Source organism: Poecilia reticulata, linkage group LG8 (genome assembly GCF_000633615.1).
Source record: "Poecilia reticulata strain Guanapo linkage group LG8, Guppy_female_1.0+MT, whole genome shotgun sequence".
In the NCBI taxonomy this organism is placed as follows: Eukaryota; Metazoa; Chordata; class Actinopteri; order Cyprinodontiformes; family Poeciliidae; genus Poecilia; species Poecilia reticulata.
This window is the reverse complement of record NC_024338.1, coordinates 25699726-25725583: the sequence shown is the minus strand read 5'-3', so window position 1 is coordinate 25725583 and position 25858 is coordinate 25699726. Positions and strand designations below refer to the sequence as shown.

The 25858-nt window shown below is 37.9% G+C and overlaps 2 protein-coding genes across 11 annotated transcripts in view; one reads left to right on the top strand and one right to left on the bottom strand.

The window, feature by feature from the left end:
* mpp3a (MAGUK p55 scaffold protein 3a) overlaps positions 1–5711 on the top strand; it is a 26766-nt gene extending 21055 nt beyond the window's left edge. For 2 of the 9 annotated variants that reach the window (XM_008417021.2, XM_008417019.2), the window contains exons 13-21: positions 88–129; positions 500–514; positions 1071–1136; positions 1580–1735; positions 1820–1900; positions 1993–2086; positions 2989–3097; positions 3287–3415; positions 4185–5711. In XM_008417021.2, the coding sequence (XP_008415243.1) occupies positions 88–129; positions 500–514; positions 1071–1136; positions 1580–1735; positions 1820–1900; positions 1993–2086; positions 2989–3097; positions 3287–3415; positions 4185–4364 (872 nt within the window). In that variant the 3' untranslated portion in view covers positions 4365–5711. The remainder of the gene's footprint in view (positions 1–87; positions 130–499; positions 515–1070; positions 1137–1579; positions 1736–1819; positions 1901–1992; positions 2087–2988; positions 3098–3286; positions 3416–4184) is intronic. The other 7 variants (XM_017306277.1, XM_008417020.2, XM_008417025.2 and 4 more) reach the window with 5 other exon arrangements.
* The window catches only part of asic2 (acid-sensing (proton-gated) ion channel 2), a 132949-nt gene continuing 112296 nt past the window's right edge, over positions 5206–25858 (bottom strand). Inside the window, exons 6-8 of one of the 2 annotated variants that reach the window (XM_017306278.1) lie at positions 7562–7623; positions 6694–6855; positions 5206–5913 (exon numbers count right to left, since the gene is read on the bottom strand). In XM_017306278.1, the coding sequence (XP_017161767.1) occupies positions 5848–5913; positions 6694–6855; positions 7562–7623 (290 nt within the window). In that variant the 3' untranslated portion in view covers positions 5206–5847. Of the gene's footprint in view, positions 5914–6693; positions 6856–7561; positions 7624–21372; positions 23245–24834; positions 24904–25720; positions 25801–25858 lie in introns of those variants that run through there. The other variant, XM_008417028.2, reaches the window with a different exon arrangement.

Below are 25858 nucleotides of genomic sequence, written 5' to 3'. Positions count from 1 at the left end.
GCCCATCCTCCCTCCATCCTCTTTCATTTTTCCAGGTCTCTTACCCAATGCTTACCCCCCCTCTCTACCTTGCTTGCCTCCCAACAGAGGACTGTGACTGTGAGGGCTATTTCAATGGACAGTACATAGGTGAGAGTGTGCACATCTTTCTCCGACTTGCTCTTCCTCTCTGCTTTGTTTGCCTGCTGCAGCCTGGCTGTGCGCTGCTCCCCTCTGGGCTTTGGGTTGGGGTCAAAATGACTTTTTTTTTTTAGGCTGATTAAGAGTTTACAATGTGACAAAATGTAAAAACATTTCAAGGGGGTCCTAAGTTTAAAGTCTGAGGTTAAGTTGCCTGGGTTGGKTACAGTCAGGGAAGCGCAGACCCTTTTTRCCGAATMACGAAATGGTTAATTTACTAATATTCTAATTTTCTGGAAACCAGGCTAAATTATAAAATGGAAACTAGTTTTTTTTGTAAAATAATGCACTATTATTACATTTCATGTATTCAAAACAGAAAGCCAGGCCATGGGTATGTATGATCGAGATGCAGTCTTCTCCTTAATGTGATCTTGTGGAGCTAATGCATTAGCCTCCTCTGTAGCTCACCCTCCTCCCTCCATCTCCCTTCTTAAACTTGAACGTCATTTGCTCTCCYGCCCTGCCCCGCTGMCCGAATGACGCTGAGCTCACGGCGTGACCCAAACACAGCTGAAAGCCTGACGCCACACATTTGCTGTGACATGAAACACCTTAAYGACCCGTAYTCSTGCTTCCTGTCGACCTGCTTGAAGCCGTAAACCCTCCCTCCTCTTCCCGCTGTCTTTGCCTCACAGTGTTTGGATCCTCCTGAACCCCTCCCCCCACTGCCCTGCTTCTAGCTAACTGCCCCTGTTGTTGTGGTCAGTGCGCTGCTCCACCCTTTCCTCCCCTCCCTAGAACCAGCTCCCCTTCACATCCTCCCCCACCCTCACGAGGGCCCTCCTGCGTTGGACGCATTGCACACTCAACCAGGCACGTTTGTTGCTCGTTCACCTTTATGTGGAGGTGTGAGGCTGGGTTGTGTGATGCTCTAACACCGGTTATAGTCTCTTCTAAGTGTAAAGCAGTGGCGCCCTCCTGTGGTCAGGTGTTTTCCTGGGAATTTTATTCAGGTACAGTGGCCGGCTCAACCATCTGACGGGGGGCGGGGGGTCCAGACCGTTCTGGCCGTGGGAGACCCTGCGGTTAGTCCCAGTGTTTCAGTGCGGGGTCTCCCTGGGCCAGGCTGTCCTCGGTGTCCTGCCTCAACACTGTAACCTCTTGCAAAGCAGCATGTCCTGAACAAAAMTTGACCGATATTAATAYTGTCAATGAAATGTCTTTGTTAAAAGAAACCAAAACTTGCAGGTTTTGGTTAGTTGCATGTAATAAAATTCTCTGAAGCATGAAATCTCAAAATTCACACYATCAACAACTTCTTCTGATCGGGCATATATGCACCTCGACAAATGTTTTGAYAATGCATGATGCTGAGATTGTTCGTGATGCTCAGGCTGTGTGTGAGGAGTGGTGTGTGTGCGCTCCAGCTGAGCAGAGCTGCTCCTTTTTGCTCCAGCTGGTTTACGGAGAAGCTTCCGGCTGAGTCGTAAGGATCGGCAGGGATCGTCCGGAGAGGACTCGGAGATCGGAGAGACGGACTTCCTGACCTAYGAGGAGGTGACCCGCTACCAGCACAGGTCTGGTGAGAGGCCGCGGCTGGTGGTTCTGATCGGTAAGTCAGAGCCTCTAAACGCAGTCTTTATTTATGACATGCAGATATTACCATAGTATGTTCTCCTCAACATTTCTCTCCAAGGTTCGCTTGGGGCGCGAATCAATGAGCTGAAGCAGCGAGTGATAGCTGAAAACCCACATCGTTATGCTGTAGCTGTTCCACGTAAGTCTGTCGGCGTTTTCACTCTGCGGTCCAACAGAATCGAGCAACGACAAGCGAAATGTTCCCTGTTCTTTTTTCCAATGTTAACACAGATACTACCAGGCCTAAGAAACCTCATGAGAAGGATGAAGTGGAGTATCACTTTGTCACCAAACAGCAGTTTGATGCAGACGCTTTAAACAACAAGTAGGTTTTTCCTGCATCAGGGATTTTTATTTAAACATTTATGATTCTATTTTTTTTTAAGTTGGTCCTATTACATTTTTAAGCAGTTTACCTACCATACAGTTCAGAACTACCATGAAGTCTGTTAGGGCTGAAACTAAACTCCAGTCTCAGAACTGCTGCAGTTGTCAGGTTGATGCTATTTTCTGAACTTTCAGGCTGTTTTGATGTTTACATTTGAGGTTCTTAAGAATAAAAACGGGTTCATAGTTAAACCATCTCAATGTTTTGAAGTGTTGTATGTTCAAAACATTTACAGCAGCTCATCTGAAACCATGATTTAGTGTTTCTGTTCAAAGTAAGGCAGAAAATAGCATGTTTTCATTCAGACAATGATATTTTTGCCCTTTACATCAGTTGCTGAGTTCATGTTAGAGATTGGGATGTAAGGCTGCAATGTAAACAAGTCAAGAAATATTAGATTTGACTTAGAATCAGGTTAGCTTTGTGCACAGAGGGCGTAATCTGTTAGTTTGATTCATTCACAAACTCAGACATAAAATGTTCTCGATTTAAATTCATGAAACATTTCCATCTTTTTAGCAGAACAAAGTAATTTCTTACTTTTGTTATTTGAGAAAATTATTTTATATACTTTTGGTACGTTTTGCACAGGAGGATCATTTGCAGAGCATCACTTCCTCCTTTGGCTTCTTTAATATCCACCCAATGCAAACATAGCAACAGTGTAAAGGTCCATAGATAGTTTACCATAATCTCATGTTTAGAAAAAGTGTGCTTTACCTTTTCTCAAGCTGTTCACTTCAACTTCTTTGTCCAACTGATCTGAATTTATAAAAATGGAAGAAACCAGAACAGTCATCTACTCTGGGTAAAATATCTGTTCTTTTTTCCCCCCTTAGATTCATAGAGCATGGAGAGTACAAGGAAAACCAGTACGGCACCAGTATAGAGGCCATCCGCTCTGTTCAAGCCAAGAATAAGATGTGTATAGTTGATGTGCAGCCTGAGGTGAGAAGATGGTTTTTTTAAAATATTTTTGAATGTTCAGAACAGAGACCAAAATATTCTATCATAACATGTCAGAATGAGTTACATGCTGCAGTCTCGTCACATGTGTTCAGTTTGACATTTCCCTCTCGACTTTGCCGATCCGCCTCTTCTTCCTGACCTCTGTGTGTAAATCTGTCTTCACTGCAGGCGCTGAAGAGGCTACGAACTGGAGAGTTCAAGCCATATGTTATATTTGTCAAACCTCGGATTCCCGAGAGCCGGCGTCGCCGCAGTGCAGCCACCTCACCAGGAGGGGGCGAACACGGGCGCCTTACGGTGAGTACTGCTCGTATTCAGGCGCTGGGCAGGATTCTTCACTTATTTTATAACTTTGACAAGTGAATAAAAACAGCACAGACGGATTTGTATAAACGAAAACAAATTTAATGTTCGACACAAATGTGCATTGGTATTTTATCTGCAAGAGAATGTTGTGAATATGCTTATTTAAAATTGTACTACAAATCTAAACCACATATAAAAGGTCCTGAACTACAATAGACTCATTTTATTAGGAGTTCCTTTCTATATATATATATATATATATATATATATATATATATATATAAGCAACTGTAGAGGGCTAAATTCTCTATTTGTTTCAAATAAATTAATAGTGCAGAAGAAAATACAAAATGGATTCCACAGGGTCCTCAAGTGACAAAATGTTTTGTGTTTTTTGCCTTTTGGTCAGGACTACCTTGACAAAGGTTTTTTTTTTACTCTCAATAGGTTTTTATTCCAGTAAAATAAAGACAAAATTATTTTTTTTAAACGCTACGAGTAGACAGGAAAACTTTTACAATGTGATCAAAAAGATGTTATATAGTTTCATCATCATGGTACATTTTACTTAATCCAGCCTGGATCTGATGATAGATTCATTCCTCACTGGTAGAGGATTTTCTGTCGACTCGTCACTTTCAGCAGCTGACTGAATCACTCGTTGGCAGGAATCTTTAGGCTAAGTTAGGAACTTGGATTTTCAAGTGTAATTTCAGTTCTGCTGAGTGCGTACGTACCACAGCTATGTTTTCCTCCTCAGGATGAAGACCTGCAGGAAATGCGCCAGTCTGCCGTTCAGATCGACCAGCAGTACGGACACCTGGTGGACCGCGTCCTCATCAAGGAGGACTCGGCCAGTGCTTGCGCTGAACTGCGCGGCATTTTGGAAAGATTGGAGCGCGATTCCTTCTGGGTGCCTCTGAGCTGGATGCAGACCTAAACGCAATACCCACAACCCCCTGAAGCATCCAACCCTTGCACTGGTCTTCTCATGAGCCGGTGCCTCTACACCCCCAGGCTGGTGGCCAGCCCAGAGTTTACTGACCGAGGGCCATCTCATTTACAGCAGCACCACAAGCAGACGAAGTCAAAGAAATACCTCAGTTTTGCAGCAAGGCTGACCATTTGATTGCCTAACTTCCCAAAGTAATAAATAGTTTTGCATGTTACATTTATGCATATTTGGTTTCATAATTACCAACTCTTTTTTAAAATTGTGTGTATCTTCAGAAGAATTTCTACTTACTGAATTCCCATCCAAACAGAAGAAGAGATCTCAGTTTTCCTGAAAGACAAATATCTCAAATTAGATCATTTCCTTCTAAAAGTCGTCTTCTGCTAAAGTTTACAGCCTGTAGGATGCTTTTAATTTGCACAAGTTCAAGTTTGAACCTCTCAGACATGTTATTCCTCACACCGTTGAACTTTACAGCAACATATCAGCTTTTAGTAGCATGATTTTTTTTTCTACAGCTTTACTAAACAGCAGCTGCTGAAAATGCTTCCAGTTTATTCCTGCTGCTCATGCATCATGTGCAGAACAAGAGCCTGTCGCACAAACCACTGCAGAAGAGAAAGACCTCTGACAAGTCATGATGCAGCTTAATCACTGAGCTACTAATTAACGAAATATCCAGATGGAACGCGGGGATATTTTTCGCTGAGCTGGTTTTAGAAAATGCATGTCGACAGTTTACTTACTCTCAGATGTAAAAACTGTAAATGTTACTCCTGGTGTGCCAACGAACGATGTCGTAGCACTTCAATGCAACCTGTTTACCTTCGTCATTTTGACTGTAAAAACATTGTGCACACATTTTCTGTGGATGGATGTTGCGGTGTGCGTGTCAACGTCGTCCCCGTTTTGCAAATCGGAATGGATTTTGTACAGTTTCTTGAATATATCTGTATTTTTGGCTGAAGAACAGATGTTTGAACTGAAGAACTTTTTATGCAGAACGTCGGTGGACTTTGTTTTTGTTTTTTTCAGAGCTTAAACAACACAATAGGACAAGAGGGGAGGAGTGTTTGTAGCAACTATGAGCTTTTCTTTGGCATGCCAGTACTATATTAAAACTTGAAAGATCTGAACCAACTGACAACACAGATCAGGAATAAACACATTTTGTGTTGAATGTGAGCATCAAACACTTTCCAGATCATATTTGTTAACTTGTTTTTGTCACATGCGACARAGTTTGAGYTGTGTGAACTAAACCGAGAATGTTGACTTTGTAACCTGTCATGTACAAAGTGCCATAATAAAGGAAGCTGACTCAAACTTTAATTATTGTTATTGCTTCCTTGGAGATTTTAGCGTTGTAATGTTTAATGTGTGCTTTCACCTTGGCTCCATTAGACTSCAGTGCAGTGAAATGCATCAGAAACCCGTCAGAAGGTTTTAAGAGTTCTCTCTCCGTCAGTTATCTCCTCTGTCYGGGTTCTGCTGGTATTTGGCCCGGAGGACGGATTAATGTCAGAGTGACAAACTGGAAACAAACAGAAACCTTTGAAATGCTCAGAACAAAACAAGATCCGGCCAACGTCAACCTGTGTTTCTTAAAAAGCAACCTTTACTGTTTGTTCTCATAGGTCAAAGGTCAGCTTTTTGGTGTTCCTGCAGATTAATATTGACAGCAATTAACTTACAGGTGCAACGCAGAGATTTAGTGACATCTAGCTGTGAAAATGCCAAACTGTTTAATGTCACAGAAAGAAGAATTTACATTGTTACTTCTTTGATTTAATCATTTGTGCAAACAATAATATAAACACCAATGTTTATATTGACATGGTTATTACATTAATGACTGACTGACTAGAATCTTAATTGCTAACACAAACCAGAGTGCAACAAGCCAAACTTGTGATGGAAAGCCAATAAAATATTCCAGTGTCGGATTAAAAAGTACACACTTTATCTCTAATTTTATTAATAATTCAGCATTTACAGTAACTTTTGTTTCAGTGCGCTTTTCACACTGAACAAAAGTGTTCAGTGTTTTTCCAACTAGTCTTCATCCTGAAGACTAGTTTAGTCTGAAGACTAAACTAGTTGGAAAAGCAGTATTTTTATTTTACTCCATCAACATTGTAAAAATATTTTGATTAAAAAGATAAGAAGCCAATTGTTGTGCCTGTGATGTCGGTTTTAAACAATGGAAGATCCACCGTTAAAAGCAGCTGTTTACTTCTGCAGGCAGCCTGAGACTCCAGAGACTCTGCAGTTGGCAGATTCAATTAAAGTGTGTAACTACTTTTCTAATTACCAAAGCTGCTCTGCTGAGAAAATGGAGCCAGGTTACATTTGAAGGTGTGCCGAGGGTGGAAACTGATCCCCATTCATCACGGATGAACAAAATATGGTGCAATTTACAAGCTTGTTCGTGTTCATGGAGGCTGCAGGAAGCACATAAAACATCTGTCCTCATCTGCAAAACGACGGAATTAGATCAGAAAGGGGAAGATGAAACTGAACGAAACATTGACATAAATCAAACTTTGGACTTAATTTTATAGAAAAAATGTTTTATGTTATAACTGTAAGGTAGCAACTTAAGAGCCCAGAAGACAAGAAAACTGAACATTTACCAAAAAGTTAACTGATTCATTTCTTAGTGTGGAGCTTCAGATTTGACACAACAAGAATATTAATGAATAAAAGTGTAATCTAATCTTTTAGAGCTTCAGTCAGAAGAGATTAAATCTGTTGGTATTTTACATTATATTATGATTTATAATACAGATAACATGACAGAACAACAGTTTCTACATGATGACTCAATAAAGAGAAAAACGTATAGATGTCAGAATCAGGGGGATGCATGCTATGTTTTTGGACACAACCTGTGTGTCATTTCCTGTTGATTCACATGTGAGAGAACTTCTTGACATGTTCAATAAAAAAACTCATATCTGCAGGAGCTAAACTGGAGATCATATTATTGATGTTCCAATATTCAGACAACATTGTTTTAGTAAATACTATGAACAGAGCATTTCCAAGTAGATCACAGAAAGCAAAGAGTTCATCTATATATTTCCATGTAGACTATGTGCAGAGACTGAGTGTTATTTGTATTGTTATGAGGCAACAAATCATTCAGTCAGATATAAATAACGAGGCTTTTTACTCACATATTTGGCGTCGTGTTGCATGAGGCACCAATGAATCACAGCTGTAAAGATAAACATGTTCCCTGTAAAACAAAAGGAAACATTAATCTAACCATGGAGACTAGAAAACAAAATTGATGACTAAAATTAACATCTCCAGTTTCCCATTCTAGTCTCTTTGCTTCATTTTGTTTCTCAAACATTGTAAGTACAGCTGGTGCTAGAAGCCAGACTCTGAACTCATTTGACCCTCAGTGGAGGCTCATACTGATGATTTATTAGAATATAGCAGAGTCTGAATTAATTATGAATGTACTTTTTAGACAGCAGAGAGTCTAAATGAGTCATTCTAGTTTGTATCTCAGCTAAAGAGGAGAAATAGGAATCAGTTCAGCTGGAAAGGAATGAAATTGCCTCTGGATGTGGAACCCATTTATCTTTCTTTGGACCGTTTAAATTCTCCTCACATTTCAAGACGACGTCCCACATCTTTCAAAATGTACAACTGAGGAATAGATTCTTTCTAGTATTTGTTAAAATCTAAAGAAAGCAGGAAAAATGAATAATAATTTGCTGCACTGATGTACCAAATGACTGACATTTTCTCTACATTGAGTGGGAAATAAAACTTCAGCAATAAAAAATGTTTTTAGTTTATTCCTGTAAACCTTCAATTTTAAAATTAAGGCTAAAACAAGGCATGCTTGAGCAGAATGAGAAAAGTTCAGTTCAGCTATAAATTGTTGAACTGAAGTTGCACCGACTGTGTTTTTAAGAGCGTCCACTTTTTAGACTTTTAATCAGAAACATTTTTCACTGTCGGTTAGATAAAGCTGGTTTACTAAAAACAGAAAGAGTGCGTCGTAAAAATTCTTCTTTTTAGATTTAAGGAGGATGAGATCAAAACTTCTAACCTTGTTTCATCTTCATGGCTCCTTGATTTATTGCATAAACAGTTGAACCAGTCCATTACGGCTGCCTCCCTCAGCTTTGCTCGTGTTGATGTGGAGCTAATGATGACAGGTGTTACCAATGAGGTGATAACTCAGCTGCAGACGGAGCTGATGGTGAAGTTTTTATCTCACTGGAGTAGAAAAACACGGCAGTTCTTACCAGAACCTGTGGTTATAAGTTAGTATTGTTGGAAATGTTTTCTTTAATCTAAAATGGTAACTTTTCTAAAATATGTTTATATTTTTTACATAAATCCTAACATGATCATTATGTTTCATGCATAGCGGTCACTGCAGAGGACAGCTATCTAAAAGACATTTTCTTGTGTTATTTTGTATATTTTTATGTTATAAATGCACACAGACTACTGAAGTGGACACTAGTGCGACATAAAAATATACTGCCAACTACTGGTCGTCCACTGCAAGTGCAAGAAAATATTTGTTAAATCCAATATGGCCGACAGTCGAAAAAGAATGCCGACAGAATATCCAGTCCCTCCTTCTACTCTTGCAGGTAAACAAAAATAATAATACTGATGTATTCTCCAAATAACCTAGAAAATATCCTAGAATTATTTTCTGTTGTTTAAATTTTTTTTCCCCAGATTTTTTATGCCTTCAGAAAACCAAAAACACTTTGAAAAAAAAAAATCATAATTCATGCATGAAAGGGTTAAAGACAATTTGTGAAACAACTGACCTCCTCTGTCTTCTTCCCAGTGCTCCCAGTACTAACTTCAGAATTACACCGGTCATTCAGAAACAACCAATCAGAGCCAGGAGGAGGGCTTTAGTGCTGTCAATCACTCTCCTGCTCATCCCATATGCCTTGATCTCTGCTGTGCAACAGCTGGTTCACCACAATGTAGCCTGCAACGAATGCTAATGCTAGTTAACATAGCCAATGATAATGGCGCAAAAACATTTTTCCTGGAACAGCAAGTTGTTTCTCTGCCATTAACACATTGAGCAGCGTTGATTGTCAGCACTAAGCCCCTCCTCCTGGCTCTGATTAGTTGTTTTTGATTGTTAGCAGTGCATTTCTTCACACAGCAATAGTAGTTTAAGTAGGAGCTGGAGGAGTTTTATCTTTTTACAGATTATTTGTCGTCTCATACCAAACATGGTGACAGTTTTAACAGATACGGAAAAAACACATTTTTGTAAGTTACATACTGCAGTTTCACAGTTTTAACCAAAGTCCACTGATAACTTTGATTTAATCATTTGATGAGATTTCTCTTCTTTATTATCCTTTAAGAACATTTTTTGCTTAAAACGTTTCTCCCTAAAGAGTCTTTACTGCCAGCGGTTGGGTCTGCTATAATTATAGTACTGAAACAATGAATGTCAGCACAAAGGATGTAAGAGACCCACTCATTGTTATCTTCCAGGAAATATGTCTTTTCATGGTCTTTTCCATCTGTTTAAGTGAAGAAGCAGGTGCTTAACATTTATTAGTACCTTTTGGAAAATTAGTTTTTAATGTACAGTATTATATCAAACATGGCAAAGTAGTCTCCATGGCTTGTAATCCACCAACCACAATCTGCCTTTTATAGGAAATGATGCCAAAGTTAAAGCTGGAAGTTGGAGTGAAGCAGTTTTTTTTGTGCAATTTTTCATGTTATAACTTAATTTTCTCCATTAGAAAAATAAACAAAACAGTGGAACAAATTGTAGATACTTACAGGCAGATTATTATGTTATTTTCTGCTTAAATATTCAGTTTTAAGGAGTGGTGTTGTGCCTGTTGGGGTAGAATTGAGTAAATTATCTGCATTACAAGCGTTCAATCTGAATATCTGTGTTATAAAGAGAAAAAACAGCTTGCATCATTTTTAATAAACCAGTTTTAGAGGGTTTTTTTGCTCTCATCTGTTTTCCACCACTTATTACCCAGAAAAAAAACAAAATTAAAAATTAAAGAAGCAAACAAATAAATATTGCAAGTGAGAAAATGTATCTACTGCCGAGTAGAGACAGCACTCATTATATAACCTTGTTTGAATAAATGATGTTTTCATATCTAAACTGATCATTTTACGGCTGTGCAAACTTTAAATTATCTTCAAAATGTTATCAGAAAACAAACAATGTTACGCCAGTATGATAAGAAGCTCCTGTGTCACCACTAGATGGCAGAAGCAGAGCACACACTCCAGATTTATGGTTCTAAAGACATTTCTTCTCTGAAATTGTTTTGTAATGACGATCCTAACATCCCGACCATAAACGCTTTCGGGCACAGATAGGCGTGTCACTTGTTGACTCGCGCTGTGAGATATGGGAGGAAATAAAAAGCCTTTAAATTCATATTTCTCAGGGGTGATGCTGATAAAGGCCACGTGTTATTGAATCAGATTTCTGCATCTGGTCATAATAACACACAGCAACAAGCCGCTTCTCTGCTATCGGGCGATCTAATCTGATCTGCGCCGCCTCTTAGGTGTAATGCAGCATGCAGGCCACCCACTTATCTCCCAGCAACACTTTCTTCGTAATGAAACAGGAACAAAGCTCATTTCTAAGTGATGGATGAAGGAGAATGCAAATTAACAAAATCGTGAAGGATTTTCTAAAGGTCTTACTTGAGGCTCTTATTCAGTTTGCTTTTATGAAAGTAAAAATATACAAATCTTTCTGTATATATACACGAGTTATATATAGGAAATTAAAAAGGAAAATCCAGTTTGGTGCATTTTATTTTTATTAAACTACAGTTAAGTTAAATATGAACAATATTTTTAGTGGATTTCTTGTATAGCACCGTGAAAAATGTCAGCATGTTGCAGTTACTTTGTTCATTATTAAGATTTTTCCATCTTTTGGGTTGAAACGTTGCTGTTTCGGATGTTTTTTTTACCACCTGCCATGAAAAACAAGAGAATTGTATAAAAGCACCTCAAAAGCTCAAGAAATACCTAAATTGCAAAATCCCAAATCTCTACAAAGTTGGTTGTGGATGTAGAGCAGCAGAAACATGGAGGGAGAGAAAGAGGAAGTTCAATTCATCTCTTTTTATTATTCATTATGGGGAATGTGAGATCTTTAGCAAATAGGATGGATGAACTTCGAGCGCTGACAAGCACTCAGTCACAGTATCGGGAATACAGTCTGTTGAGCTTCATAGAACTGAAGGATTATATCTGAAACCAAAGTCTGTGAGCAACAATAGTGACAATATATGGAGATTATGGAGATTTTAAGCCTTTAACATTTAAAATGAATGTCAACTGTTTCACCAAAGCCTATAAATCTTTGCATTTGTCTTATGCAGACATTAATGATGCATACCAGTCATCTGCAAAACCTATTCATAGAAAGGCAGATCAAACCCTCGTCTCTCTCTGCCTTCCTGAAGTTGAATCTTCTTTTTTGAGATTCAACTTGTGATTTAAAAGGGGGTGTTATGTAAAATTAACTTTTTTTGGACTTTACATCATGTTATGTTATTCCCTCATCAAAAACATACATTTTTTGGAGTGTTGCTTTGATTCTTGTCATGCGTGTTTGTTCCCTCTCAGCTCCCTCTAGACTAGCAGCAGCAATTAGCTTTTCACACAAACTACTTCTCAGTTAGTTGTCATTGTTGTGATGACATGCTGAAGGTGGATTGTTGGAAGGAGTAGAAGCTTCTTAAAGAGACAGAAGCCCCACTTCAAGTGGTCAAATTACGAAGTCAAATTTCTTTTATGTTATATTTTATATACACAGCATATTTATATCAACTGATGGTGACGCAATGACTTGATTGTCCTATGAAATGGCAATATGTGGCTGGGAATATATGTATAATAGTCCACTTGGATAGGGTATTAATGCCATAACTGATGGTGTTACTGACTTAACTTTAATGTGGACAAAACCTTCCCCACCATGACACTGAGGTAAATCCCAATAAACTCTGGGTCAGCGGTGACCTGAACAAATAAAACACCAGGTTTCAAGGGTGGAGACAGGAAATTACTGAAGAGTGAACAAAAACATCCCAAAGTCAAGATAAGGAACAACACCGCCGTGCAGAGCTGGGGAACAAGCTCCATCAGAAGAGTAATAAACTACGGTCAGTGATAAAGACTTTCACAGGTTTCAAGCAGAGATCATGAATGTGGCAAATGAACTGAACATGTTCTTTTATAGGTTCAGTTCAAAAACAAATCCAGAATCTTCCTCTCCCACCCAGAGACACACAAACCCCTCAAGCTTCCCTTGACCTTCAGCCTTCCTGTTACACCTCAACAGTTTCATTTTCCATTTCAGTCATGGATCCTGCTGCTGCTCTGCTGTCGTCTCCAACGGCATCAGCCGGATGTCGCTGCCCCTCGCCTTCAATTAGGAGTCAGGGGAAACTGACCCAGATGGCGTCAGCTTTGTTCAAACCGGCTATGTGCTATTCAGCAGCACCCCTTCACCAAGACCCAAACTGCAGCCCACTGGTGGAAAAAAACAACAACTGGAGGCTCAGGAACCAACATTTTAAGTCTCCACTGGTAAAGAAACTGTTTGGGGAAAAAACTGACGACAAATTCAGATTTCTGTGCAGCACAGAGGAGATAATCAAGAAACAACCCCAGATCTAAAATCAACCAATCAAGTTTGACCCAAGTTTGCAAATGTCTTAAGGAAAAAAATGTTAATTTTTCAATGAGCTACAATAACAAGAAACATATTAAAAGAACTAAAATTAAAATGGAGCCTTTCAAATTGTGGAACAGGAGTGTTGCACAAAGTGGATGAAAAAAAAAATGAAGAAGGAAGTTAATATTATTAATCTTTAATGTCCTCACATGTGGACATTTGCCTTTGGTTTTGCATTGTGGCTCAAAACACTCATAATAAAAATAAACTTTGCAACCAGTAGCTGAATACAACAGCTATATCTTTAAAACCTTTGCAGATATTTCACCTGTTGTTACGTTTTAACTTCCAGGAAACATGTACAGAAATATTTCAGGAAAAATGAGGTCAGAAGTGAGTTATGTCAGAATGAGTCTTCCGATATAAATTGGATCAATACTGCAGCTCTTTGAAAACGTGTTGCACGCAATTGTATTAACAACTGTAAATTATATTAATTTATATTTATATTCTTGACATTTCTAAACACATTTATCCATGAGTTTATTGGTTATTTTCTGTGTTATACAAAATCAGAAGCAACTTGTTTCTTTTCTTTATTGCTTCAGTCTCAATACAAAACATCGGCATAAAAATCCACAGTGTCTTGTTTTGTAACATGTTTTAATTGGTTTTCTAAAGTCAACATCAATTTAATGAAAGGAAATCTCTGCCACTTTCTTCGGCCCTATAGGATTAAAATACAGCATACCATTTAGTTAATTGCTTGAGTCAGTAGTGATAAGGTAAATATTTAAACTTTCAAGCATTATTCATTGTGGTCAGGTAAACAAATATTAAAAATAACTTAAATAAACAATAAAAAAATTGCTTTAAAACTGATTTACCTACTCCTATCATCTTTTTTATTTGTGTCTCAAATAAGACAAATACAAAAAGCAGTTTTCACACGATTTCACTTATTGCAATAAAAGAATAAACTGATCAAATGTGGAAAAGTTTAATCATGAACAGACTGTAATTAACAACAGATTGTGGAATATTGAGTTAAATTTGACTTGCAACACTCAGGCCTGGTTACTATAAAAAAAAAATCACTAACATCTCTGAGCCTGGAAATGGCTACAAGCTATTTCTCAGAGTTTGAGATGTGAGTGAAAAATGAAGAAAGCCATTATTCACAAATGGAAATAAAAGAAGACCCACCAAAATGACTCTAAAAACCTGATGATGACTCATACAGGAAGTCACAAAACAAGCCCAGAAAAACTTTTCAACCCAACACCTCATTTGCCAGGCCAAACTCAAATTTCCAAGATTTTTAGAAGAGTTATAGAGTCAGGAGGGTTTCTGAAGAGCAGGAATATGTCAAACACAATCATGACAAAGGAGGAAGTGGAGATGGACAACAGACTGGATTTGAGAGTCATGCTGTCTACAAGAAGGAACAGAGCATTCGCACTATTTCTTGAGAACATCCTGGTTTTCCAGTGTTTGCCCCAAGAATTTGAACAAGACTTTTCTAAACACCTTCACAGTAAAAGACCTAAGAAAGCTCAACAAGCTGGAGACCAAAAGTAACACAAAGGTCGGCCTTCATATTCACCAAAAAACACCTTTCCGAGATATTTCTATGAATATTCTGTGTACAGGAAGATGTGTGTCCCATTGTGTGCACCATATAGCCACCCATTGAAAAACTAGTTTTAGATCAGTCAATCACCAAACATAGACATTTTACCACATTAAATAAAACTTAATAACCAGAAAAAGATCTTGTGAAGTGAATATTGAAGACACATGAATACAGCATCAAATATTTCTCTTGAGAATTCAGAGTTTGTAGAACATTAAGTTAGTGAGAATCTTGCAGCGTGCTTCTCGCTCTGCATGTGACTTCGTCCAATTCACATGCGAATCTGTAGCTAAAGTTTCAAAGTCTTCTTGAAAGTGTTTTTAGGGCAATTGATACGGAGCTTTTTAACTCATCAGGGTGTGATGATTTATGTTGCATGTGGGATGTTCCAGTTTCACTTTACTAATTGCCAAAGTGCACACAGAATCCCCACGCAATGCAAGAGGAAATGTCCTGAGAATCTGGGGAAATGACAGTAGACTTGCTAAGAGACTAAGTCTGCCGTTTAATTACTTGAAGAAGAGATTATTAGCCTTGCTAAGTATGCTAAATGCCACTGATTTCCCCAGAGCATGCTAGGTACACATAAAAAGAGCACCCTGTTGAGTCTGACACCAGCCATCAAATTAGTAATCAACACTCTTCAGGAATAAACAGTCAACAGGTAATTATAATTCAGCTCCAGGTAACAACACGTCTAAAATGGAGGACGCACTTTTAGACTTCTTAGGTGATAAAGCAGATCAAACTCCGAAGGATTGAGTCAACAGCCCTGTCAATGTTTTGCCTGCTTCTGCTTTAAAATGCAATTATGTGTTCAGTAGCTCTGGTAAAATTAGATTTACATACATTAATTATGGATGCCAAGGTTAAACGTATCAGAATCAAAGGCTCTGTGAGCAAAAAGCTTCAGCAGATCAGGTTGGAAATCCACTGCAAGGCAAAACTCAAATGAATAACTCACACCTCCCCTAGCTGCTGAAAATGACAAAATGAGAGCAACATTTTCTCCCAGATGCAATTTTTTCATTCGTCTCTCAAGTGGAGGTTCCAGTGTTGAAGCACTTTGCACGATTTCTCTTTTTTAAAACTCCCTTTATCCTCAAAATTATCTTTGTACTACACAAACTCTAATTCTCCCTTTAACATGAATAAAGAGCATGAAGATGTGATGTCTGAGTGGCGAAGTATTAAAATTGTTATGGATTATAGACACAAAGGATAGAAGCGATCTTATATTAACGGAATAAAGTGGTTATTAAGCATGCAGGTTAGTGGTCTGATCTCCAATCCACATTAAATAAATGTCATTTTATTTACATATGGAGATAAATGAAGACCTTATTGCAGTTTATTTTGGTTGTAATCTGGACTCCTGATCCAACCAAGACGATCAGGTGACATCCTGCTGGTGGATGTTTGTTTGTTTGGGGTTGAAGAAAACATTTCCAAACTGGGACAGAGAGTAGATTTTAGATTATTCCACCTGCTGCCTAAAGACTTGAAGCTCGACTTGGACTCCTAGTCTGACCCTCAAGTCTTAGCAAGATTTCTTATCTCTCATAATAAAGAGTGAAAGGAAGCTACACTGCAGCAGCTGCACGTTTCACTGTGAAAGGATGCACTTGACTGCTGACGTTTGTGGATTATGGGCTGTTAATTGCTCATAAAAATCTGTTTATTCAAGCTGCAGCTTCATAATAATGACTCCATGAAAGCCTCTCCAACTGAACACTGTGCTAAATGGAATTAGATCAGTTCAGAACAAATGAAGGATAATTCATCTCCCACATTCTCTTGCTGTTGAGATAACCGTGACATCACAAGGACATCCCCGTTTGGATGTGTAAAAAAACATTAAATTAATGCACTTCTTCTTCATTGTTATGTTTCATTTTATAGCTTAGAGTTGGACATCTTTATTATTTAGCAAAAAAGGTTATTTATGTTGGTATTATTTTTCTATTATTACTTTCTGTAATATTATTAAATGTTGTCAATTAATCTGAAACTTACAAAGTCATGACGTCGTCGTCCAGACTCCAAATTAATCAACATTTGGCTATTTTAATGTATGCAAATAAATTTGAAACAAATCTGTGTTATGATTCTGACATTTAGTAAATATAACTAATTTGATCTCAGTCTGATTTATTGTCAGATCATGAGAACATTTTTTTAGATAAAATGTATGTAAACATAGTTTCAGCTGCACTTTGTCATCATAAAACATGTCAAGTTATTTATGTTGTTTTGTTGTATAATGTAGCTAAATCAGGATAAAACTTTAAACTCCTCAAACAAGATTCCATCTATAGACCACCTCCTACCTACAGGTCAGTATTCCTTGGTTTACCTAGTCAGAGATCTTTCTGTAGATTATTTTGCAAAGTAAAATAATTCCAAATAAAAAGTAAAAATCCAAATAAATAGTAAAAAGTAAAAAGATTCCAAATAAAATGTAAATTGAAAAGTTGAAATGCTTAAGTACATCACCTGGCATGCTATTGGATGGCATTTGTAACCAATCCAGCAGGGCCATTTATTTTCCTTGATGATGATTGGCTGTACTCCAAAGAGTGAAGATAAGGAAATCAGTTTTGACATCTGTAAAAAGTTTCCACTGTGCATATTATGGTATTATTGGCAGCTGCAGCCCAATGTTTAAACCACGTGAGAATGCTGAATGGACTTCAGGATAAATTAAGCAACAATAACACACATTAAAGGGATCGCAAAGTCCAAGGCCGACTGGAATGACCCGATCTTAAAATCAAACATCTCCTGCAAATGTTTAAAAAGCTTTTGGTCTGGTTGAGCTGAGGTGATTTATAATTCCCCACAACGTCTCCTGCAGAACTGGTCCATCAGCCAGGACTTCTGCCAGAGGAGGACTGCAAGGCAGACCAATTTATAATGGGCCCAGTGCTACCAGTTAGCCTCACCATGCATCCTACGGCATGGACATCATTACAGGCAGAACCAGAAGGATGAAGAAGAAAAAAACACAAAGCCATGACTCTGCAGTCAGAGAGAGAAGCCAAGGAGTGCAGCTGTACTGGTAAATCAAGCAGAAGTGTCATTTATTTTTATGACTATACACAGAAACCAATCAGATGAAAACACTGCAGGGATCTGAAGATGATCATTCAGCAGTTTCCTTTAGCTTCACCTTCCACAGCATCACTCAGTCACATACAGCTGCACTCCTGATGAACAACTGAAATGTTTCCGTTCCTTTTAAAATCCGTCAAAGTTTCTTGTTGCTTAGAGTTTATTTCTGTCAGCTGATCAGCTGGACTGATGTGATTCAGCGTCTATTGATCTAATCTATTAAATATGAAGTAGAAGTTTTGTACTTTATTATCCAGGTGTTTTTATATCATTACTGTACATTTATTAATAAAAACTGAAGAAATGCACCAGTGTTGGAGCTACACATAACAGAAAACCTACTAAAGAATTATTTTGGGTTTGGATCTTTAAGCACTTTTACTTGCAGTTTGACCAAAAAACAAATGAAGTGAAAACTTGGAGAACTATTAAACAAGACCACATTTAAATATTTCATAGCTCCATAACTGCAAACTATATATATATAAGAAATAATTTGTGAATCATTTTTGGACAATGCTACATTATCCTCAGAAAACTTTGTACCATCACATTTTGAGTAAAAACCATTCAAATATCTTTTTTTAACCTCTGCTAATTAGCACATTTGTTGCACAGATCCGTCCAATTTTTAACTACACAAAAATCCAAATTCATCACGTCTTTCTTGAACAAAAACTAAAAATAAAAGAACAACTATTTTGCAAAAAAAGAAGATGATTTTCTTTCACCAAACTTTTACATCGCCTATTTTTTTAATCCTTAAATATCATATTTTTTTTGCACCTATGAAGCGAAACTAAATCATGAAACATGCAGAAGGAATAAGAAATCTGATTATAACTTGTCCACAATAGTCTTCAGGACCTATGCATCTCTGCTATGGATAAATTTCCACCCCACTAAGGTAATCAGTGCATTTTCAATAAGTTGCTGATGCACTACCCCTGACCTGCAGCCAATTTCCGACGGATAAATATCTGCTAAATGAACCGAGATTGAAGAGAGGCTGAGGCCCGGCCTCTAATAGGAGCCCCCAGAGATGTGTGGAATATCATTTTGTGTAAACAAGAATGAGCCATTTTACATAACAGTTACCTTTAACAATGATGCTGATGCCATGCACTGAATTTAAACTAAATGCGAAGCCCCCATGAGGATAATTTCCCTCACGCAGCAGTTTATCACCACACTCATTCAGTATCTAACAATGAGGTGATTTTCATCTTAAATCTCATTTTCTTAAAGAAAGTTTCCTCTCACAGTACAAAGACAAACTGCAACTCTGGTAAATCAAAGAATGAAAAGAGAAACTAAAGAATGGATATGCAGTCATGTTTAATACCTAATTACCTTTAAAAATAACCATTAACATACTTTTCACTAAGTGTACATTTCTGTAATAAAAATATTTTTATCACTGATGTAATATTTTAATCTAATTTTCTTTACATAGAAGCAGAAAATCATTTTATTTCACAGAAATAAAGAGCTAGGTTCAAAAACGATTTGTTGCTCCTACTATTGCGTAATTTGGTTTTTACTGTTATGTTGGTCTTTGATCGTCAACAAATCAAAACATATCAGCAAGATTAAAGGTAAACATTGTTATTCTGTGCAATATTTCTTTTCCAGTCTCATTTGTCATGTTTTGGACCTTAATTAGTCACTAAAAACACTGAAAGAACGATACAAATGCTGCTGAAAGTGAATTCACTCCTCAGTCATCTATTTGCACATAAGGTCAGGTACATCTGAACAGCTTAATTAAATAAGACTAGAGAGCAAAAGATTATTCTGAAAATAAGAAATCTCTCCCAGCTAGAACTTAATCTCTCGTTTTTCAAAAGTTAATAAGTAAAAAGGTTTTATATTAAACTCAGTAAAGACCTTTCCTTGATGATTCAAGTCACTGAAATAAACCTTAGCAGAAACAGGTGAGGATGCCTTTAAGAAGTTCCAGAGTAAGTAGATGATGATGGTCCACATGCAGCACTGAGCCGCTCAAAAAGTACAGCAAATACATTTCAAACCTCCATCATGTGTTTCCACTTTGTCTCAAGGAAACAGACTTTTATGCAATCTTTTAAAATTGTATCAATCAAAAGTTGTCCAGATTTTTTATTTTTATTTTCAGCCCTTGTACTTACCTAACATATTGTACATGTTTACAAAGTGAGGAAAGTGAAGAACATGTGATTTTCTGAAAGTCACTTCTTTAAAAAAAATCAGTTTGATGCATTTTATTTAATGTTGAAAGTTATTCAACATTAAAGTGAATAACGTTTTCTGTATTTCATCCCATTATTTCAAAAGAAACATGAACAAAACACACATTTGCTGTAGACTGTTAGTAGAAAAGATCCAATATAAAATTGACTCTATAATGAAAGGCAGATAACGGACTGTGGACTGAAACTGAAATGTGCCGATTTTCTCAGAAAACTAAATGATTGTATTTTACAGTGGCCACCTCATCTGTAATTATTGTGACTGATAAAACAGCTGCTAACTGTGTTTCTTTTACAAATCTGCACAAAAACTTGTCAATATTCTGCTAATGTCAAAAACCCCACGATTTTGCAAAATATAAAAAAATAAAGAAGTGCAATCAAATTTACATGCACATATTTTTGTTTATGCGACAAGCCATTAAAAATCATGCCGTGCCATGACTGTCCAACTACTTCCTGTTGCCGTCTTCTTTGTGGTTCATCGTGCAACTTGTGTGATACGGGAAAAAAAGCTGTTTATGTTGCAGTTTTGAATTTCAATAAGGCAAAAAATAAAAACCCACCTCATCAGATCACCAAAACCTTATCAAAAAAAGTTTATTTTTTAAAAGTCAAATTTCTTTTCGAAATGTCAAATTGTGCAAATATGCGTGTCAATGGAAATGCAGCTAATGCCTAATTGTAATTTTGTTTTCATGCCATTGTATTTAAATTAGTTTCCACTGTGTGATCAGCCTTTCAGTGGAATATGAAGAGGATGGACTTGTGTCGGCAAACCTCATAAATTGATAATAGAGAAGTTTTGTGACCTGATCCATCACTTGCAATAAAAAGTGCAACGTTCTTTTAAAAGACACAGAACAATAAAAACACCTTCCTCACATTATTAAACTTGTCAAAGTTTGACTGTGTGCAGAAGTTTACTTTTTCATTTTCTGACTCTTAGGAAAAAACATTTATATGGATAAACGAATTTAGACTTCTGTTTTATTTCGACTGTAGGCTCTTTTGCAAAAGAACTCTGCCAACATTAATTTAGCGAATCATAAATCATCTGCTGAACCAGACAATTCTTTGTGTTGATGTGAGCTTTCATTCGCAGAGCTACTGGTGACATGCTTTGAACTTACACATAAGTTGAATCCATTTCCTAATTATGTGATTTGTTAAGGTAGTTTCTTTAGGTGTATGAAAATATAAATGTTTTTACTATTTTACATGGCGGGTTGACCTGAACCTCCACTTGTCATCGTACTTAAATAAATCGGCTGGTCTTCAGTGTGTGTGTGTCATAACCACAAAGACACAAGCGACTGTAAAACATGTTTTTTCATTTAATCATTTCACATTAAAAACACACACTGTATGCTGCGTCACACAATGAGAAAATCGCCGTCCTGCAGTAACAACTTAAGCCAAAGAAGAAGAGAGGAAACAGCCAGTGTTGTTGCCACGGCAAGAAGCATCAGTGTCGCGTTCCCCCAGAGCACCGTGTTCGCCAGAAGCCACGACATGAGAGAGAACACAGAGACAGCAGGCTACGCCACACAGATGGGAAATCATAATTCAAACTCTCACAAAGCACTTGAATTCATTCCTACCTGCAGCGCGCGCTAATTCTGATGACGGAGACCATGCTAGGATGATCACGGACTGGAAATAGAAAATTCTGATTCACTAAATCTTCCAAACAGTCTCAAATGAGCTTTTGGTGTAGAGCCATTGGTAATCTCTGAGGGATCCAGCTGAGGAGGACGAGTGATGCTCGCAGCAGAGCGCCGCCTTTGTTTCCACACATCCAGCCAATCCGAAGCGCAGATCACGCCGAGAACTGAGCGGAACCACCAAAAGCTCGACCATGCCTCTTCACCTGGAGCCAAAGCTGTTTCCGATCTGCGTCAGGTGTGTTTGCTGGGTACCCGTTTCAAAAGGACAAAAATAAAAACGTATTTACAGCTCACGCAGCAAACCCACCGGATTAAGTCATCCCGCCTCCTCATGGTGCTTCTGTTGAAGTTTTATACAGATTTAAATGATCAAGCTTGTGATTTTCATCTTTTGGTTGAGGATAAAAATAAAGGGACATAATAATAGTCAACCTTAAGCATCACCCTGACACTCTGTTAATCAAATAATGCCCAAACAATCTAGCTGTGTACATAACTCCTTGTTTGGCAAGCTAATAATTTAGACTCGGTGTCAATTAGCTGAGTGCTCCGATGAGATGCGGCAGCCAGGAGTTGGTAATTCATAGTTGGAGTCTGACATACCTTCAGTGAGGTGTGTAAATAAAAACTTAATGCTACAGGAGTCACACAGCAAACCTGCCAGCTGTGAAAACCAACCAGCAAGAGAACGAAACAGAAAAATATTCATATCTGACTGTTTTCTGTTGGGGGGGGAAAAAGTAAAGCCTATATTCTCTTCTCAAACCAAACCAATATTATTCTCTTACAGTACTGAAATGATGACTGGTGACTTTGACAACCGTCTGTTCAATCTGTACATTCAAAGGTTGATTCTTCACCTGGGCCTTTAGCACAGGACCTTCCTGCAGGTAGAAAGACAAAATGGCACACATGTACTGTAAAGCTGCAAGTCCAGCCTACGTATCAGCAAAGAGAGCAAGAGAGATCAACACATGCAGTTTGGAGAACAGTTTTGAACAGCTATTTTGGCAGTGAGCAACATGTCAACATTTCTTTGTTTGATTTTTACATAGATATACTGCAGAAGAATTAGACCCCTCAGTAGGGATGCGTCCCACACGGTCTTTGATATTCTTTGTGCATATATGTGGAAACCCCGTCGAAGGGCCGGCACAGCGGAGGCTCCCCGTCCCTCACTACGGTCCAAGGTGAGAGAAAAAAGCTGAGAAATCCAGCTGACAACTCCTTAATCCCCATTAGTGCCTCAGACAGAGGGCTGTGACGGAGCCTCAGTCCCGCTGCCTCCTCCCCGCCCTGCAGTTAAGATTTTTGCAGGATGCTACAACAGGGATCTGTAGTAAAACCCGGTGGAGGCGGACTTCTCTTCGCTGCTGGGTATGTGTGGCTCTGAAGGGGAGGAAGGGGGCGGGCTTCAGCAGGCAATTTCCTCCAGGGTGCCCAGCGTCGTCTGGAGGGGGACCGTCACCGTGTGGCTGATGGATTCTGAGTGGTTTGCCACCGGGTCACAGGAGCTCTGAGAAGAAAAGATGGAAAGACTTTTTAAAGGTGTCGAGCCGAAGCAGGAAGAGACAGGCAAACGCAGCAGCGCCTTGTGGTTCGTATAAGCAGGTGAAACATTCAGCATCTCTGCTACAATGAATGGGGAGCAAAACCAAACAGAGAAAACAGAGCAAAAACTTTAAGAGAAATATTCCTGTTGAGTCTGAGTAGCGCTACAAAAGGCAAGATGAGAGCAGTAAAGATACTCATGGGACCAAATGTTTCAAGATGAACTTTAGCAACATGAGAACTACTTTTCTTCTGAGTCAAAGAAACCAAGACAAAGTCATTTAGCCAGATGTGCCTTCCTCAGATTTGAACTTTCATCTACAAGAAAGTTTTTTGTTTTCCGTGTCAAAGTGACACTGAAATATGGGGTCTTAGAAAAATCCCTGTTATGGTCAGAAAATATTTACACAACACTTGTACAATTTCCTCACATAAATGTTTTTATTTTACTAATTTAAAAATAAAACAAATCTACATATAATCTATTTTTGCTACTTTTACATATTCAATGTTGAAATGTTTCCCAGAATGTGAACATGTATTTTATTTGGTGGAATTTTTAAATTTATAAAAAGGCTCAATATGAAAACAACATAGTCATTATATAATAATAATAAGCGTTAATATGATTTAATGTAATTTTATAATGCTACGGAACTATCAATGCTTAGTTTTAATCTTGTGTTTTAAGAGAAATAATGTCACAGGAACATGCCTGTTTAATCTTTAAAAAGAAAACATAAAGCATTGTAATAAGGTCTAAAGACATTCTAAATAAATCCTAATAAAATGCTAACTATCAAAAAAATATTAAATTCGCTTTGTGCCAAATAAAAAACTGTTTTCATGTAGAGTTTCTGCTTTTCATACAAACTAACAATGAGATAAATGAACTCATGTCACACTTGAAAACAAACTGTTCTTCAGATCTAAAAACAAAACGGCACAAACACAACCAGCATCTCATTTTGTGAGAAAGAAAGAAATGATGGGCGAGAGCCAGGGAAGCTTCCAAAATCAAACAATAGTATCTGAACACAGATCAAACCGTGTCGGTTACTTCTTTCTCTTCCTGTCTGCGGTATTTGCACTGCCGTTGCTTTATTTGCAAAACCAACACAGGCAGAATATTCAGAAGGCGGTGCGTTGTCTCTGTTACTAAGAATATTTATTTTGCCTAAACTGCAACAGTGTCATTTCCATCTGCCTTGAACAGAGAAGAGAATCTAAATTATCTGCAGAGCGACTTGTCGTGTTGTAAATTATCAGTGCTGAAGTTTCGTTCACCGGCTTCTTCACACATTTCTACTTCCCTGTCTTCCCATCAACAATCCTGTTGATCGAATCTTAATGATGACACATAGTCATACGGATCTGTCCAGAATCTACAGGGTGAGTTTTCAGTTTTTTAAGCTAAAAAGTGTTTCACTGTTCACTCATTTTTCATGCTTCTGCTTCTCCTGCTTTTGTAAAGGCAGAAAAGAACAAAGTTTGAAGGAAATGACAGAGAATTCACATGATAAATGTCTGGAAATGAATATGCAAAGGTTTGTACCACTTCCTCAGCATGACTCTCATCTTCCTCCTCTCTGCTGAGTAAGTCCAGTAGTCTGTCCTTCACCACCTGTAGATCAGAAAGTAACACAGTAACACTGTAGCAAAGCATCTAAACAGTTCATGCTGAGTGCAGAGAGAAACCTGGCTGTAGTCAAGGTGAACATGGATGGTATATAAAGCAGAAATCATTCCAATATGACTCAGAACAAAAGCTCTCCAGATCAGCTTTGGAGAGAAAGAACTGGGTGATTTGAGGGTTTTAGATATCAGCGACTCCATTGTGCCATCAGAATAAAAGCAAAAAAAGAAGAAAAAAAATCTTTGCAATTACTTTCTCTCTGAATTTTAGAAATCTCAAAAAGTGCAGACAATTATTCGCTCATCAGACAAAAGGATGAAGCTGAAAGAAACACAAAAGCCCTAAAAAGAAGCATTCAGTTGAGAAAACGGAATAGAAATTTACAATCCGTGGTCCTTCATCTCAGCCAGCTCTAAACTAAGTCCGGCTTTTATCTGCATTTAGCGCGAGCCACACTGACTCTGGTTTCAGCTGCTCTGGTAGTCGGTGCTTTGGCTTTTCACAGAGCCAGAAAAACAAACCATTGAAATAAGATGCTACAAAAGCTCCTGCCGTGCTCAAATCCTAAGATTTTTGTAGATCTGTACTGAAATTGTTAAATTTTTTTATAAAATAGTCACTACTTTCCAGAAAGAGAAAGATCTTGCTTCTCAAAAATCATTTCAAGACATTATCACAGTGGTTGGTATGCAAACATTAAAACTGCTTCATTTCACCACGCTGATGATTTTACAATATTGTTTTCTAAAAACAGATTTTGGAAAAAGTGTGTAAAGCAAAAAAAAAAAAAAGTCAAGTCCCTGACCTCATAGGCGTAGTCAAACAGCTCTAAGATGGTGAGGATGCTGGCTCCGATGAACAAACCCATCTGTCCTCCAATGTCACCTGCAGTAAGAAAAAAGAAGAAACAGCCTACATGACCTCAAATCCTAAGATTAACAAA